Below are 17,951 nucleotides of genomic sequence, written 5' to 3'. Positions count from 1 at the left end.
GCATGTGGGCCTAAAAATTTTGAAGTATGTTTATGTAAGCCAACAAAAATAAAGTTCAACAATTTAAAATTAAATAAAAATTCGACAAGAAATGTTTAAATTAAAGGTGCAAGGTTTTAAAAATTTTGCTAAGTACACCTTTATGAATTGCAATCATCATCTGATACGTTTTGTTTCTTTAAGAAGTTTTCAGAAATAACATTTTTTTTCCACGAACCACAAAATTTAAAGGGAATTTAACAAGAATTTTCGAATTTCCGTTAAACGCACGTCAAATGGTGCGGCAACACTTAAAATATCCCCTAAAACTGCCTTCATACTTCTGCACCTTGGTGTGCACACACTGTCGCGCAGCTGCGGCCAACTTCGCGTTGCAAAATGCTCTTGTGTTGTTTGTGTTTGTGATTGTAAATAAAGGCCAAACAGTCAGCGCGAAGCGTTAAGACCAAAGACCAACCTTTGGGCCAGGCCAAAAAGCAGAATGTAACACCTCGACCGAGAGCAAACAGAGTCGCAAAGTGTTCAATTAAAATAAGTGACTTGACTTTGATCTGAGAGTCGAGAGAAAGACGGTGAAAAAGGTGGACAGGAAGTGGGAAGTGAATGATAAATGACAACAAAAAAGTGTGTATTGGCCAAAAGAAGCTCGCATTGGTAGCAACGACAGAAAACCATTTACACACACTCAAACAAACAAACACAGACGGTTCTTTAAACGCTGCTGCCGCTCTCTCTCTCTCTTTTCACTCACACACATTTAACGACTGCGACGCGTCTCTTGCAAACTTTTTAAAGCGGACGCCAGCGATATTCGGTTCTCATTTCGATGTGGAACGGTAAAGAACCTGTGTCACTTCCGCAGCCGATTCGCGAAAATAACTCAAAAATAGCCATATATTGTTTTTGCTCAATCAAATAAATTCCACTGCAAGTGCGTATGTGTGTGTTTGTCTTCAGGAAGAGATCAGATAGATCAGAAGCAGTGCAAGAAAGAAAAGTGCAAAGCGAAAGTTTTGGTTTTGATTGTGCAGCATCCGACATCTCGCTCTGGCAGGCGCGCGTGTAACGGTAGACGTATCTCTCGCCAACAACAACAGGAACAACCACACATTCCAAGGAAAGCGAAAAGTGCGCGCTTGTTGTGTGCGTGTGTGTCTGTGTTTTATTTCCATTTCCATACAAAATCAGAAATAAATTCAATATTCGATCTTCGATTCTGAGATTTCTATTGGCCAGATGTGTTTATTAACAGTTTGCGCACGTCGTGTCTTATTATGGCCCTATTGAATAAACTCTTCTTTCCGTCGGCAACACCAACAACACCCGCGAATTTAGCGGCAGCGCCCACGCTGACCGCAGCGTCCGCAGCAGCAGCAGCGCTAATTAATAGCCAAACAACAACGGCAACTACAGGAACAGCAACACCAGCTACTACAACAACATTGCCGGCACGTACAGCTCACGCCTCTGCCAGCGTCGCTGCCACGACCTCTGCTGGCAATAGTTCGTCGTCCGCAAAAGCTACAAAACAAACTTCGCGAAATTATCTAAGGTAAGTGTTTATCATTTTAACAACAAAACTGCCTAACACCCGGTATTAGTGTATCGATAAAATGCGCGCTCAACAAAGGGGGAAAATAGGTGCAGCTGCAAAATCACTCGGAAGCACACACACTCACACAAAGAGAGACGTGCGAAAAGGCGTTCTCATGATGCGTTTCACACTATACATACATACATATACGCCCCGCCCCCCTCCACCATCATGTTCATCATGTTCCTCTCTTGCACCACCTGCGCTTCCTCTTCCCCCACCTACCGTGCTTCGTACGCAAATTGGCAAAACGTAAAACGAGGACGATAACCCAGCACACAAATTCGGCATGCACTAATCATCGTCACGTACGCCGCTTGCCTTATTCGATAGAATCTGCAAGTCTGGCCAACATGAAAGGACGCAAATCCGCAGTGAAATGACAGTAAAAGCAAAATCTTAGGGGATTACAAAGATGCGTTTGCAGCTGCCTCGAAAACGTAACAAAGAAGGCGCATTATCTTGGTTCCTTGTCCCTCTGTTGTTATAGCCACAGTGGGTTCTTCTTAAAGGGCACACAAGCTACCTGATCTGTTTTTGCAGGAAATTCCATTTTCAGGTGCTTCCAGTTAAGAAGGATTATTCTTATTTTCTTAAATTTTTAGATACATTTTAAAAACTGGTAAAAACTCAAAAAAATAATTATTAAAGTTAATACATTTTTTTTATTGAGTTGGTTTTGTTGTTTTTAACTAAATAATTTTTATGTAAAATTGCTAGATCATGTTTTAGTTTTCTTCTATTTCTTGCGCTTTAAATTCATAGACAAAAATATGGTTCTGGCTGCGCTTCACTGTACTAATAGCCTGCACCACAAGCAGCTCCACGAAGAAACCAACAACAAGCCCTAAATCACCCAACACCCCCAGCAGTGCATATTGGGTAGTCATGGTGGGTGCATGTGTGCGAGGAGGTGCGTTGATGTTTGGCCATTGCCGTTTCTTTCGCTCGCTCCACACCCATCAATCGAGCTGCGCGCGCAAATAACTGTGCCCCACTATGCTCTGCCTCTCCCCACGCGCTTCGTGGCTCTCCTTTACTGCCCACAAAGCGATCGGTTCGTTCTCGGCTCCATTCGTTATCGCTTCGTGTGCGCTGGCTTCTCGCTCGCACTCACGCAGACGTAGGCGTACGTTGGTAAACTTTTACGGGGTGTGCCGGCGGGGGAAGGCGACGGCAACGTCAGGCGCAAATGTAAATAAAAGCGAATCACATGACTTGCTAATCGGCGGTCGCGGCCTGCTCTCGTGATTATTATGTCATACACATTTTGTTGTTGGCGCGGCGCATTGTTTTTGTTGCCTTTGCGCTTAATTTTCATTTCATTTTTATTTATTACACTATTTACTTATGTATGCTGCTGCATTCAGTTTACAATGTTTCTTTTTGACACTTTTTCCTTAATTTGTGCGTGGGCAGTGATTGTGGCTTTGGTTCCTGTTGCTGTGACTGCGAGTGTGATTGCGGGGTTGCTTTGTTAACGGTTAACTGGGGGACACACCTACGCCCGCTTTTCTAGGAACGCAATATCATTGACACCTTTTACTGTTTCGTATATAATTTTTGCGAAATCAAAACGGATAAAATTACAGTTCTCCGAAAACGTATTTATTTGTTTAGTTTTATGAAGCTTCTAATGTGCATATAGTTGGCCAGAGAACTATCGAGCTTGGAGGTTTCGTTTTATTTTTAACGATATTTTTTTGTTGCTTAGTTTGGCAAACAAAACCATTGAATTTTGGAATATAAGATCCTCTAAAACGCAATTCTTTTTTGTATATTTTATGTATTTAATAAAAGTTCTAATCACGTCAGTTTGATAACGATTAAAAAACGTATTTCGACAACTCAATATTTCTCAAATGTTTCAATCGTTTTCCCATTTATTTTTGTGGTCAGTAATCTTTGGGCCCCCGTTGCCCGGCTAACTCGATTAGCGCCTCGTCCACGCTGTCAATCGGCCGCCTTATCGGTCAGACGGCAAGCTGGCATTTAAAATATATATAGAGCGTAATGGTGAAATTGTCAGATTCGAGTGTGTATTGACCAATATTCGGGCCGTATATACATTTATGGCCGCGCTTGTCGCCAACATTTGCCAACGCCATCACGTGATAGAAACTTTTCACTCTGCTAATTAAGCGTCGCCAGCTTTTGGGGGTTTTGGACTTTGCCCACGGGCGCACACACACGGTCTCACACTTGGAGAACAATTCTAATAATAATAATAAAAACAAAAAAAAGTGAAAACCTGTAAGGTGTAGACGACAGCCGGCCCGACTAACTCCCCCCGAATTAGCGCCCGAAACACCCCCCCTTTCCGACGCTATCTTTGTGCTAGGTCAGGTTTTTTTCGGTTTCGCTGTAAACTAAACAAACGTTTACACTAATAGCAGTTAAAAAGTCCACTCGGGCCAAATAAATGTATTTGTTTATTTGCTTAATTTAGTTGGGTGACGGCAATAAATTACGGCAGCACGCTTGGGTAAATTTCCACGACAGAATCTGAACCTCCACTTATCGTTCATATTTCTACCGGGCCCAAAAGAAATGATTTAAAAATACTTTCGGTCTCCTCTGATAGGCGGAGAGCTAAGAATAAAAAGCTGGCGAAAATAAAACAAAAGAAAATAATAAAAAAAACGAAGAAAATAACAAAAACCCCATGACACTTGTGTATAATTAAGAAATGGTGAAATGCTGGAAATCAAGGCCGTGCGCGGAAAAGGGGTGAATCATTTCCTTTGGACGTCGTCGTCGTGACCATGTTTAGACATTTGCTAGCCAGTTGGTCACATGACAGTTTTTTAATTTTTTTTGTTTGTACATATGCATGATACTAAAGCGAATAAATTCAAAACCAGACGCCTGGCATCATGTGCCTTTGAAGGCGCGCGCATTCCTTAACCCAATTCGCAAGTCATTCGCCCGATATCCATCGCATATGGCGTCCAAAAATACATATATCCGTTATTAGCGAGCTGGTATTAATTCCCGATAAGTCCGGGGATTTCTGGCTATATACAAACTGTGATTTCGTACCCGCACAATCGCCTTGCGATCTACGAGGTGCGATTCGCAAACTGTCGATCGATCGCTGGACTTTCACATGAGTACGAACACCATAACCATACCCATACCATACCATACCCACCGCATCACATCGCATCCAGCTACGCAAATCAAGCGAATTAGCACCTTTTGTGGAAAACTTTGGCCCAACAAAGTCTCATTATGATCCGTGGGCCGTGATATTCAGACACGTGTGGCACACAATAAAATCGCGTTCGATTGCCGATCAAACAAAGCCACACATATCAATCTTCCACAATATGCTGAAAAAAAAGAAAGAAAAATCACCGCTCTGAATGAACCATTATGGATGATTTCACTTAGAGCCTTAGGCAAATGAGTCGTAAATTGGGTAGCCAACGAGAATTCATTAATAGTTTTTGATAACTGCCCGCCAATTGAATGGCCAAACAGTCGCCGTCCGGCCAGACATCAATCAAAGTGCTTGGTTTGGATCGCGCCAGGTGTGAACTTATTACATGGTCCGTAGCGTTACGATGCGACCAACCGTAATAGAGTAGTAGTATAGTAATAATGGGCCAGGTGCCGGGGTGTCTGGCTCTAGTTTTCCGTCGCTGTGGGCCACATGTCAGGAGAGGTGTTATGCCCATCACTTGCCCACACCCCCCGCCCACTACTATTAACCTCATCATCAGTGCAATTAAATATGTACGCGTTTGCCGGCGGAGCAGTCGGCACACAAACTTTAGTTATGTGCAAACAGAAATCAGCACATTTAAATGGCAGCACTTCGTCGAGGGGAAAGGGGAGAGGTGGTGGTGGTGGTGATGTGGTGCTTCATGTGCGAAGTCGCGTGGTCTGCCAAGTCATATGAGTAGTGAATCGTCGACGACGTCGCGTATTGTTTTTTGTTGTTGCCTCGCGACCCGTTCCGATAGCAGGTGCACTTGGAGAAACAAAGTTAGCTATGTGGTATAAGTAGATATTCAACAAAAGTAAACAAATGCAAGAGATATCTCCAAACTCAACCATAATATGCTACCTACGAAGGCTGTTTTCTCTTTCTTTTCATCTTAAAATTCTCAAGTGCTTTTTTTGGTAAAGCTAAACTTCTTATTGCTTGATATCTTAAGCGGATTAGCATTGAACTTTAACAATTTGAACTTGAATTCAGGGAAAAAAAAATCAAAATAATTTTATTATTGAGCTGTCAATGATATTTATTGTTAGAAAAAGAGGATTATAAAGAAATAACTCTGAAGTCTGACGAAGGTAGGGTGAGGTTTGATTTCAAATGGCATTTGCACTTGAATTTCACTCTATCTGCCTGCCAGTGTAGACATTAGCGCTTCTCTGTCTGTGGAATGGCCCTGTTTTCACCCATTATCAGTTGACAAAACGCTTTTGTTTTCCAGTGCCTGCCGCCGCCGCCTCGTATCAATGAGCTGGGCAAACAAAATAAAAGGCCGAAGTGCCTAAGCCCAGAGCTCCATTAACGGAAGCTCAACGAGACACCTTATAGGTGAACCATTGCAGGGGGCACAATTTCCGAATAATTTCCAATGGCTCTACTTTAACTACTGTTTGCCATTGCCTTTGGCCAAATCCGAACGCTCATCGAATCACGGGGGTATTATGACTATGGCCAAAAACACCTGAGATTACACTCGGCCGGTTGGGGCTGTTACTTCACGGAATTATGGAAATATGTACATATAACTATGCACACAGAAGTGTGAATAATGAGGATGGTAGTATATCTGTTTATTACCTTTTCGCCGAACCGTAACTGTTTGGGTCGTTAAAGTTCAGATAGAAAGCTTAAAAAAATGAATACTATTAGTGATTTAGGAGTAATTAACTTAGGTTTTGAAACTTCACAGATCGTTTTTAGTTTTCACTTGAGATTTATGTGCGGTCTTAAGTTTAGGACACCACAGACAAATTATGATTTATAAGCGCGACAATAAAACATTTATTATTTAAATTTATTATTGTATTAGACCAATATAACAAATAGCTATTGCCTTTCTATGCTTAATTTATACCATTTTATTAACTCTATATACCCAAGGGAATTGTAATTGCTCTTTTTATAATATAAAGGACTGCGTTTATAAATAAGTAATCGGCGAATGGAATTTGTATTCCATGTGTTGTAAAACTGTTTATATGGCAGCTTACAGGGCACTTGGTGTTTCTGCCTTATCTGCAAGGTCTGGCCATTGTTTTCCCTTCGCTCGTGATTGTTTATGTAAATGTTTTCCATTAATCCCTGATCCCAGATTGCTGAATGAAACAATTTCAATTGATTCCTGCCGCTGCTGCTGATTCTGCTGCTATGGCGTTTAATTCGAAAGATGACGGAAGTATTGTTTTCAGGTTTGATATTCCGTATTCCGTATTCCGTATTTCGTATTCCGTCATCTTTCTGCGACTCTGACTCTTGACTTGTTGACATTTGGGCCATGAGCTCACCTGGGCAAGAGTTGGCTTACTCCTGAGTCACGTTGTGTTTGCCAGGTGGAAACAAGTGCACAATGCTGGCAACTTGTGTGTGCGGGAACTTTCATGGATTGATTGCGCCCGCCAGTGCTCACCTGTCCTTACCTCCACCTCCTCCTCCGCCTCCACCTCTTGACGCCCCACCTGACTTTTCCGCGTCTGTTTGCATTGGTCTCAAGTGACAATGAAAATCACTCGATATTTTTGTCGTCATTTGCTCATTAGTATTGTGACCGGCTGCGACGGCGACGACGACGACTCTTGTTTGTGTTTATTTTTTGTAGTTTATTTCGTTTTTTTTTTGTTTGCCTGACTTGCTTGCTGGCTGATAAATTTCTGGTGTTCCAAAGCGTGTGAGTGGCTTTTGGGGATATTGCCAATTGCTTTGAACTTGACATTAAATTTTTTTTTGCGAACCAAAAGGACGGGGTGAAGGTCGTTCGACTGTGCGGGCGTGTGTCTACTGGATTTATTTGTGTGTGCATAACTGCTTATAATGGGCCCAGTGAAAATGATAGTCAATTTGCTGGGCGCAGCTGCCGTTATACCGTTTATATATATATACGGTATATACATTATATATACCCATTGTCGTAGCCAAACGCCAACGTCTCCATCGCCATCGCCATCATCGTTGTTGGTCATGTGACTTGTTGTATGGATGGAGCAACTGGTTGTTGTTTCGCTTTTGCCGCCGCCTAGCCGTCCCGCACCGCACTCTCCACCAGTCCGCGTGGCTTTGTTGGCTGTGCTGCTGTCGTCGCTTTGGAAATCTGTGTTTATTTGCCACGCTCTCTTTCACTCACTCACACGAGAAGACTAACACTGGGGGAAAAAGGGGGCTGCTGGTTGCAAGAACTTTATCCTTGAAGAACAAACCTTGCTTACACCTGTTTTAAGAAAGGTGGAAAGTTAGGTGTTCGTATGCTGTGACATAGATCTATCAAACTATCACCATGGAAACATTAACCATCTTAGGAAAGAGTTGCCATCTCGATAAAACAGTTTTATACCTGAACTTGCCTAGACTACTTTCAAATCCTCTAATATCGACATTTATTTTTAAAGCCTTGTTTCCATTATTTAGTTTAGGTTTCTCTCAGTGCATAATCCGCAGACAGGGCGAATCAGACGGCCAGACACGCTCTGTAAAGTCATTAACAGATGCTGATTTGATTACAATTGTGCGCCTTTACTCTCTGTTTATCACCCTGGTGTCGTATTGTGTACATGCTAGTGTGCGGAACTGTGGCCGCCGTGCCAGAAGCCAAATGTCTGGGACATATCAATTGCCGGCGATTTCCCATATCAATCAGTGTGGCGCAGTGGAGGAGTATCCGAGGGCTAATCAAAACATAATCCAGGCAAAGCCCGATAACGCCCGTCGCCACTCGAGTGGGCACTCCGGCTTACATCCCCCATAAGTACACTTGGCCATATCAATCACAATATTCCTATATAGTGTATAGGGTATAGTGTATGTGCAGAACCCCCCAAAGAGAGAGAGGGCTATATGGTCGGATTGGGGGAATCGTCGTGTGTTCTTGTCTTCGTTCATTATGCATGCCCGCCCGTATTTATGTATGTATTTATTTGCTTAATATTGTTTGGCTGTGGCTCGCTTTTGTTTTGCTTGCGTAGCTAAAAAAGCATGTGATCCCAGCGAGTGCCCCGCCCCCGCTACTCCCTAGCACTGCCCTGCCCACAGCCCACAGGCAAAAAAATAAAAAATAATAATGAAAATAAAAGCTATGGCAAAAATATCTGAATAAACAACGCCGCTGCCTCTTCGAGCGATAAGTCAACTTAGCGGCCTTTCGATAATTGTTTTCGCGCTGATCTCCACCGTACTCCACACGTCTTGGCCAGGTCAACAGCAGCCCTGTGCCTTTTGGCATCTGGCTTTCTGGCCTCAAAGTCTCACATACTTGTGCCCCAAAGATCAGGGCTGCTGAAAAAGTCCATTTGGGTGGGAAAACACAAGCACCCAGCAAAAAAAAAATAAATATTAAAACAATGGGGTGTTCTACACTGCCTTCTCAATATAATAAATGTGCGTGGAATTTTTTTTTAAATATTTGACTAATCTTCATTTATTTTATATATTATTTATATATTTTTGCTAAACTAAAGGGGACTAAAGGGGAAATCAAAATGAGTAACAGAAGTCTTTAAAGATTAAACTATAATCTCGGAATTTCTGATTTCTAACACATTCCTATTTTCCGGGCTTTGATTAAAATCCAAAGCAAGTCATTAAAAGCCTCAAAATAACTTGAATAATTACATTCCCCAGGGCATTTGGCCTTCGGCAGAAAACCGTTGAGGAATGTCTTTAATGTTGTTATTAAATTTTGGCCATATGTCTTTCAACTAATCCATCAAACGATCATTCATCGCTGTCTCTCGACTTGTGGCCAAATGTTTTTCCTTTCTCTTTCTCATACCATATGTGTGTGTATTTAGGGTTATTATTATTATTATTTTTATTTTTTGTATTTTTTTTTTTGAAATTTTTAAACAACATATTAACACATCAGTCTCTATGACAACCAACAAATGGTGGCCACATGATGCTCGTCCGACTTTTGAATCCCAATCGGGGGGTTTTGGATTCGGACTCGGACTCGGTTCGGTTATGTTCGTTTTGACTTGGTTGCGCAGCTGGACGAACGAATGGATGGGTCCGCGAAATCATGTGAGCAGCGCTCCAATTTGGATGCCCCATGTCGCGGCCCCGAAGTCGCCTCGTTGAGGATCGTTGCTTGTATTATCTGCATGAGTATTTCAGCGTACTGCCCTCGTCTGTATGTATGTCCATATGTCCGTGCTGTGCCTCCATATGTACATATATATATGTGTATATATATATATATCGATTGGCCAGGCAGGCAGGCAGGCCTTATTATAATGCATATGCGAGTGAGCTCGCCGCTCGTCTCGCTCTGACGATTGGGCACGGGACCTGGGCTTTTCAGTCCCCGTTCCCAGTTCGGTTCCCCAGTTCTCGAGCTCCCAGTGCGATCGCGAGCGCCTTGAACTTCATTTGCTGACTAGCATCGCGGCCATAAAGATATCGACGCGTCGTCAGTCCGCGCTAATCGGGGGTCCAACGGTAAATGTTACAGTTTAACTTCTCCAACTCGAAAATAAACTACAAGTTTCACGCCAACTTTGGAAGCTAGAGAATGCAAGAGATGTAAATAAATATGAAAAATATAGTTGCTTTTTCAAACACAATTTCGATTTTAATTTCAAAAATAGAATAACATTGAAATCTTATTCAAAAATGAATACTCTGAATTAAATCGTGACTTGTTGGTAAATACCAAAATTGTTTACATTTTCAATTGAAATTATCAATTTGGTCTTGATGTGAAGAGCTACAGATATAAATATTTGCTCAATACTTATTGTTGAAATTTTAAAGTAAATTGAGCAGATAAAAAGGCTAATTCGTGTAAAATTCGATCGATCGATCAAGAAGTATAAATACATTGCTAACCCGTTAAGAGGTACTAATGCTTAATGAATTTATAGATATTTTATCACACTCTGGACTTAGGTTTCCAAATTGTGGGGCTTACGGAGGAGTGACCAGCAAATTAAATGAGACATTTTTTTTCTGTTATGAAATTATAGATAGGCAAGGTCGAGTTGGACAAGTACTACTACCTGTAACTACGAAACTTTCCGGCCAGACTGTTGGCGCTATCGCGAAGCTGCAGTTGGAATTACCCTTTGTCGCATGCATACGCCGCCCTTTAAATCCAAGTAAGCACGGTCAATAAATTCGCCCCGATCCGGGATGGCCGGACATTGGACAGTCCGAGGACAACAAAGGGGCCGCCGGTGCAGTCCGTCCGGCTGGCTGGCTGGTCGGCCAGACCACAATATATCCACACTATATCAGGGGCCCTCGTGACCGACCTAAAACCAAACCAAAAAAATAAAAAACACCTTCGTAATCGGCGTGCGTGCGGGCTCCCCCCTTCTTATCGCTGGGCAGTAAAATATTTATTAAGCTCTAAAACTAGTCCCACTCGCCCACTCCCCCCCACCCCCCACCATTTAGCCCAGCCCCACCCCCTGAGCCGGCAAACGACTATCATCAGTTGGGCTAATTGTTAATTATAGCGCTAATTTCAGAGAAGACGCCTTTTGCTAACTTAGCGCTACTTAGACAAGCCATTTATACAGCCACTAAATTAATTAGCTCAAATCTGTTGTACGGGCTTTAAATCGAGTACGATGGCTGCCGATTTGTCTGGCCTGTGGAGTGGAATGGATTTCGAATGGGTTTCGTCGGTTATTCGACTGATTGGAGTATAATTACCGTTGACAGGAGCTGTCAACAAATTATGCATTACTATTTATCTATTTTTTTTTTACATTTCACACAGTTCATCTCAGAGTTTCAATTAGTTTTGTAGGTTACTTTAGAACTACCTAAAATATTGTAAAATTTTTTGTATAATCCCTCTGCCATGGGATAAGGTGTATTCGAATATATTCACTAAATCGTCGAGCAAAACTTTGTTTGAATTCATTTAAGTTTTAAATAGATTTCGTTCATTGAGACCTTAGACTTGTATTTGTTCTGTTCCGCCGAGATATACTCGTATACCTCATTTGCCAGCGCTACTTGGATCAGCCAATTATAGAACCGGCAAAAATAAATTGGTTTAATTTAACATTCAAGCTCGCCGTCATGTGACTACCGACGACACCTTCACTTCACTTCCCCCTCCTCTATTTCAGGGGTTCAAAGTTCAGCATTAGTACGTTTCACTCGGCCTTATCAATCGACATTGCGGTTTGGAGCTGTAAAAGATTTGAAGACGGCACTGACAGCACCGCTCGTATGGGGGCATGAGTAATCGTCTCGTGCCAAACGAAGGATCACTATATATAGAGCGTAGCATTTGCCATTTTATCGACGACACTGAACAGCAAAAAATACGAGAGCTGCTCGAGATGTGCGCATTATAATGAACCTCCGCTGGGCGGCGAAGCTGCGGCTGGCATTTTGATGACCTTCGATCGGAACTCTAGGTTCCCGATTTTGAATGGTGTCGAATTGCATATTGAAAAAAAGCAGTGGAACTAATCTGTACAAAGGGGAATTTTAAACAGTGAAACTAGCGGGTAGTGTTAGTCGATTCGCGGTAAAAACAAACTGTATTAATTAATGTTGTAATTACAATCTTCTTTAGTACGAGTATGTGCCTAAATTAATTGACTTTACCTTCGATCCTTCTATTGCAGTCGATTCCCCTTCGAGGGCAGCCAGGTGCGAGTTCTGCTCTACAAAGAGGATGACACTCGGCGATTGCTCTTCGACTCGAATGCCCTCCAGAAGGTGACGCACAAGGACCCATCGGCCACATCCGCATCCATATCATCGTCCAGCACGAGTGGCGGTGGAAAGTTTCTGAAGAATGAGAAGTACACATCGCTGCAGAATGGCAAGATTCCGTCGAAGTCACATTCCAGCAATGGCAGCAATTTCATCGAGGTGTGCGCAGAGTATGGCTATAAGGTGAGTCATCTATTAGAACTTATGAGACCGGGTGTATAAACATAAAACGCATTGCTCGTAAAGGTGAAATATCACGTTTAATTTAATTTTATTATAATTAAGTCTGTAGATTATGACTCGCATAGTTCGGATGATGAAATTTAAATTAGTTGAAAATCTTCTTGTTTATTTTTTTGATATTTATAGAACAAAACGAACGCGTTTTATACGCTATGTGTTTTCTTAATCAGGATCACTAGCCGAGCCCATTTGTCCGTCCGTCTGTTCGTAAGAATCTCGGGAACCATAAAAGCATACAGATTCTAGAACCCGATTAGCGGAGTAGCAGCTTACTTAACTTCGTTTTAAATTGACCAATTTGATATTTTTAAACAGCACAATCGACCCTCGGGAGCCGACATCACGCCGGTGGGCGAAATGGTGTTTGGCTCGCTGCCGATGTCCTTTTGCGGAACGGCTCTGAAGGTGCACTGGCTGCCGGAACCGTCCAGGATCCTGTGCTCCCAGGTCTACCTGACGCCCACCAGCAATGGTGGATCCGGCCACTCGCCCTACTCCACGCTCTCCACGAACAGCCTGGCGACGCCGCGCACATCGATATGCAGCGAGCATGGATCCATGGATGGTCTCTCGATGAACTCCTTCTCAATGCCGTTCAGCGTGAGTGTGGGCCGGCAGATGAGCCTGACGCCACCGCTGGACGTTCCCGCGACGCCGGCTGATCAACAGTCTTTGTCGATTCATTCGATGGACTCCAGCGGGCCTCGATACTCATCAACATATAGCACTGCCACGGATTCGGGCTATTCGGCCAGTGCGAGTGGCAGTGGAGCTGGCGCGGATCAGTGGTCATATCAGTACTCATCCACGCGCAGCAGTTTGGGCAGCGTCCTCTCGGATCAGTCGGATGCAATGCGGAAGCTGAGCATGGACTCGGCGTGCTATACGGGGTCTCCTTACCTGGACGGATTTGCCAGCGATGGATGCCTGCAGCGAAGAATCTCGCGTAACTTGCGCACCTCCTTCGAGAACGAGCATTCCAAGAACGATTTTATCGGCTTCCTTAGCGACAATTACGCATTGAATGGCCCGGTGGTAGCACCAGCAGGAGGCGGAGCTGGAGGGGGCAGCGAGGGTGGTGGTATGGGTCCACCGCAGTATCGACGAGCGAGCTATTGTGCGAATGAGACGCGAAGTAATCCGGAAATGGGCAGGAGGCAGGCCAATCTGCGCCGGCGAGCGAAACTGGGACTAGCCGTCTGTATCTCGATGAGTGAGTCCTTCGAAGAGGAGATGGAGTTGTTTTGCAGTGAGCATATTGCCTTGCTGGAATCTATGCTTAGTCGATTGAGAGCCAGTACAGAACTGGCTTACATCAACCACAAGAACTTTCTGCAGGTAAGGAACACACATACAATCCCTGTTGAATATTAAATAATCAGGATTTTGTGTGTGGACCTCAGATCATGTTCCAGGCCTGGCAGGATACGCAACAGTGGTTCAGCGATCTCTTCACTGCCCCGCGCATCAAGACACCCGTCTGGCTGAGCATCACCACCAGCGGCAGCAAGTACTCCAAGACTGTGGCCGAGAGATTCATCAAGGAGCTGTGCGACCTTCTCTCCTTCGCCGATACTAAGGACTCTAATTTGTATGTTTGACTATCAAGCAAAGTTTAGATTTATATCTAATTAATTTTTTCGTTTATTTGCAGTTTTATTAGCACCATGCTGACGGGAATTCTTACTCATCACCTCGGATGGGTAGCCACCGTGTCTGCCTTCAACAGCTCCGGTTCTCGGCGATCGGAGTCGTCTGCCTCAGCGGCGGCCATTGAGCAGAGGGCAAAGCTACTCCAAGTTGCCCAGAAGCATCCGTACAATGCGCTGTGGGCCCAGCTCGGCGACCTTTATGGAGCCATCGGCATGCCGCCGAAGCTAGCTCGCACCATTGTGTGTGGAGCAGAGAAGCTCTGGGTAGAGAAGCTGCTAAACGTGCTCACATACTTTATTCGGTGCAGCGAAGTACGGCGAGCGGCCAAGCGGGAGGACTTTAACAAACAGCTTATTAACGACCTTGCCGCACAGGGTCAGACGAAAAATCAAACGGGTACGCAGGAGAGGCACAAGAGTCCACCGACGCAGAAGCGCGGACTAAGCAGAGCGGCAACCTGCAAACAGAATCTGAATGCCATTGCTGATGATGCGGACGATGAGAATGGCGAACTGAACGAGTACGATAGGGACAACGAGGATGGGGACCCAGATGGATTGGACTCTGGGTCCCTAGACGCCAGCGATGGCATGCAGACTCTGAAAAAGAATGAGATTCCCACTGTGTTGGCCTTCCGAGACTCTCACTTTGTGCAGCAGGAGCTGCGAATTGGAAACTATTTAATGGACACAGGTATTGACAAGAAGATGCTGCTGGCGCGGCAGGCACAGCAGTACTTTCGTACTGGCAAAGACGGCCGGATCCGTTTGACAGTAACCACGCCGGATAACGTGGAGCTGTGCATGGAAGAGGAGCAGTCGAGCGGAACTGGCTCCGTAAGTACAGGTTCCGTGGACGACGGTGCCATCGAGGCCATCGACTATGAAGACAACGTGGAGGCACCTCCGAAAAAGAATTTCTTTTGGAACATGGTGCCGGTAGCAGGTGTAAAGGAGGGTCTGAGTCTCAGTGATTTGGCCAAGCTGCAGCAGGGCATTCGGATCATCAACCGCAAACTGGAGCGACGCAGCAGCAGCTACTCCGTTGAAGGAAACCCCGACCAACAGCAGAGCAAGACTGGAGAAACTGGAGTTGGTGACTTTGAGCCCCTGAGTCATGAGAGACGAGCCTCGCATTTGTCACTCTCTGATTTGATAACACAGAACAGCATGGGTAAAAGCGATCGCATGACTTGGGGCATTGAGCCCATAAAAGAAAACGTTAGCCTGGAGGAGCAGATTCACTTTGATCACTGCCACAAGCTAATCGAACGAGAGCACGGCATATGTCGACAAACATCCGCAGATAATGGCAACGGAGTGGTCTTCGTTTTGGGCGACAATGAACCGCTGATCAACCTGAAAAAGAGCAGTGAGGACCTGAGCGGAGATCAAGATTCTAAGCCCACTCTGATGCTGTGTGCACAACATCAGCGCACCCACGACAGAAGCAAGCACTCGGGTATGAAGTTCAACTTTGAACAGTATCCGCAAATAGCCACCAACTATATGAAGAACAAGAATCTATTGATGTCCAACTATGATCTGCTAATGGACAAGGTCACCAAACTGGAGGCCAGCGAGGCAGCTGCCCTTAAGGGTAGCGATAGCACGGCAACACTAGCTGCTAGCAGTAGCTCCACGGCCGCTCTGCTTCCACCGACAACTCCAGTGGCTGCGAATAGCGATCGTTGCGTAGTATGCAGCAGTGGCGTCGGCATAAATACCTCGGCCACCTGGAACCAAACACCTTCCAATGCCACCGAGCTGGAATTCGAGACCGATGAAATGCATTGCTACAATCAAAGTGGGAACGGTAATGGATTCAGCTCCAAAGCTCTACAATCCGTAAACTCGGCGGCCTCCATAGACACGCTAAAGTCCTCTGTTGCAATCGAACCACCAACTCCAACGATCCCAACCCAAATGCAGACCACGTACATGCGCAAGCAGCAGCCCAAGCGGGTGCCGTCAGGACGCAGTTCCGTCTCCTCGGTGGCCGCCAAGTGTGCAGCGGTCAATGTGTCCCAGCAGCTCTTGAAACTGCCTGTTCCGGGCGTCAAGGAATTGACGCAGGACGACGAATCTCCGGGCGACCAGCTGCGTGCCGGCTTCATTCCCTCGCTGCTGTTAAGCGTCAGCGATCATTACGTCTCCGACATGGTATTGCAGGTGGGGAATTACTTCGCGATCTTTGCGATTGAGCCAGTACTGATTATATTTTGTTTCCTATGTTGTAGGGTACTTGTGCTCCGCCCAACAAGTGGGAGATGCATCTGCGGGAGGATCTAGCTCTGGCTGCGCGCTCAGCTTCGCTAATCTCGCAACCGGCGGAGAACATAGCAATTGTGGCGGACATGGACAAGTGGGATGTACGCCTAATTTCATCTCAAACGCAGCAGTTTCCGTATGCCGGTGGTCAGAGTTCTCCTGTGGGCATGTCTCAGCTCGTCTCCAGCATGCTGGAAACCGTACAGGCCATGAATGCAGGCGGCATACCAGCATATGAGGTAGGCACCGCAAATGTGATCATACATTTTTCATTGCTAATTTCTTAATATTTGGTTTCAGTGTCTGTCGTTCCTGGAGTCCAAGTTACAGGAAATTTACCTACAATCGGAAACATTGGCAGCATTCCTGCTGGAGACTGATCCCTGCCGACTGAGCGACATTACAAATACACTGCAGCTGTCCGAAAACGATGTACCATTGCTGCTGTCAATAGCATATATTCACACACCCAAGATCAGCCGCAAGTGCGGCATCAGCTTCAGGTGACAGGTTGTTGCCGTCTGCTGAGCTAGGACATTGCCAAACATTTTATCACTCAACGTTTCAACGAGCACTTCTCATGCATCATCCAAAGCGAAACAAGCAAATACTCCAGCGAATTTTAATTTCACTGATTTTGTGATATATTTATATATGTGTAGGAAACTAGCGCCTAAATGCAGGATACGTTTTTGAGCCGTAGCTTAGCCGTAGCCCTCGAACGAAACCAATCCCAACTGAACTGCAACGATTGGTTTCTGACTATTGTAATCGCCCAGTGTAAATGGGTCCTTCATCGAAATTTACCACATCCACTCATCGCGGTCACATGAAGAAGTATTGTAAATCATCTGGGTTAGAATTAGCCGGGCCAGATTGTGTTGGTGATAGGGTGACGATGATTATGACGACTCCGGCTTAGCATCTTATCTTTCTCCGCCCCACACTTTTGTAGTGCTTGATTTAGATTTAATAATTTATGACAGCAATAATATAATCGTAACATTAATTTAATAAGTTTAGAATTACGCTAGGGATGCAGCTACTAAAATTACATACGTATGTATAATGCATACTAGAAAACAACTAAAGCAACAAACAAATCAAATCAAAATATGTATATATATTTTTGAAGGAGAATATAAAATTTTAAAATGAAGTTAGCAACTTTGTGTTTTATTTAACCGATCATTACGTGTTGTTGTTTTATTTTTAAACTGTTCCTCAATAATTTCAGCGATATTCCAAAAAAATTGACTACTCCCACAATTTGAATCCTTTATTATTTATTAAA

The 17,951-nt window shown here is 44.4% G+C and overlaps 1 protein-coding gene across 2 annotated transcripts; it reads left to right on the top strand.

Annotated features, from left to right (window-relative positions):
- The first annotated feature begins 404 nt into the window (after positions 1–404).
- LOC6606041 (folliculin-interacting protein 1) lies at positions 405–17,816 on the top strand. Of its 2 annotated transcripts, XM_002030816.2 has the most exons (8): positions 10,144–10,247; positions 10,775–10,906; positions 12,401–12,674; positions 13,050–14,072; positions 14,138–14,325; positions 14,389–16,558; positions 16,627–16,896; positions 16,958–17,816. In XM_002030816.2, the coding sequence occupies exons 2-8, from the start codon at positions 10,881–10,883 to the stop codon at positions 17,162–17,164; spliced, it is 4,158 nt and encodes a 1,385-aa protein (XP_002030852.1). In that variant the 5' UTR covers positions 10,144–10,247; positions 10,775–10,880; the 3' UTR covers positions 17,165–17,816. The 2 variants fall into 2 exon arrangements, with proteins under 2 accessions (XP_032575387.1, XP_002030852.1); XM_032719496.1 differs by lacking the exons at positions 10,144–10,247; positions 10,775–10,906 and adding an exon at positions 405–1,552.
- Positions 17,817–17,951: the final 135 nt, after the last annotated feature.

This window comes from Drosophila sechellia, chromosome 3L (genome assembly GCF_004382195.2).
Source record: "Drosophila sechellia strain sech25 chromosome 3L, ASM438219v1, whole genome shotgun sequence".
NCBI classification, from domain to species: Eukaryota; Metazoa; Arthropoda; class Insecta; order Diptera; family Drosophilidae; genus Drosophila; species Drosophila sechellia.
Note: the sequence above shows the minus strand (reverse complement) of the source record. Positions and strands in the feature narration are given on the sequence as shown.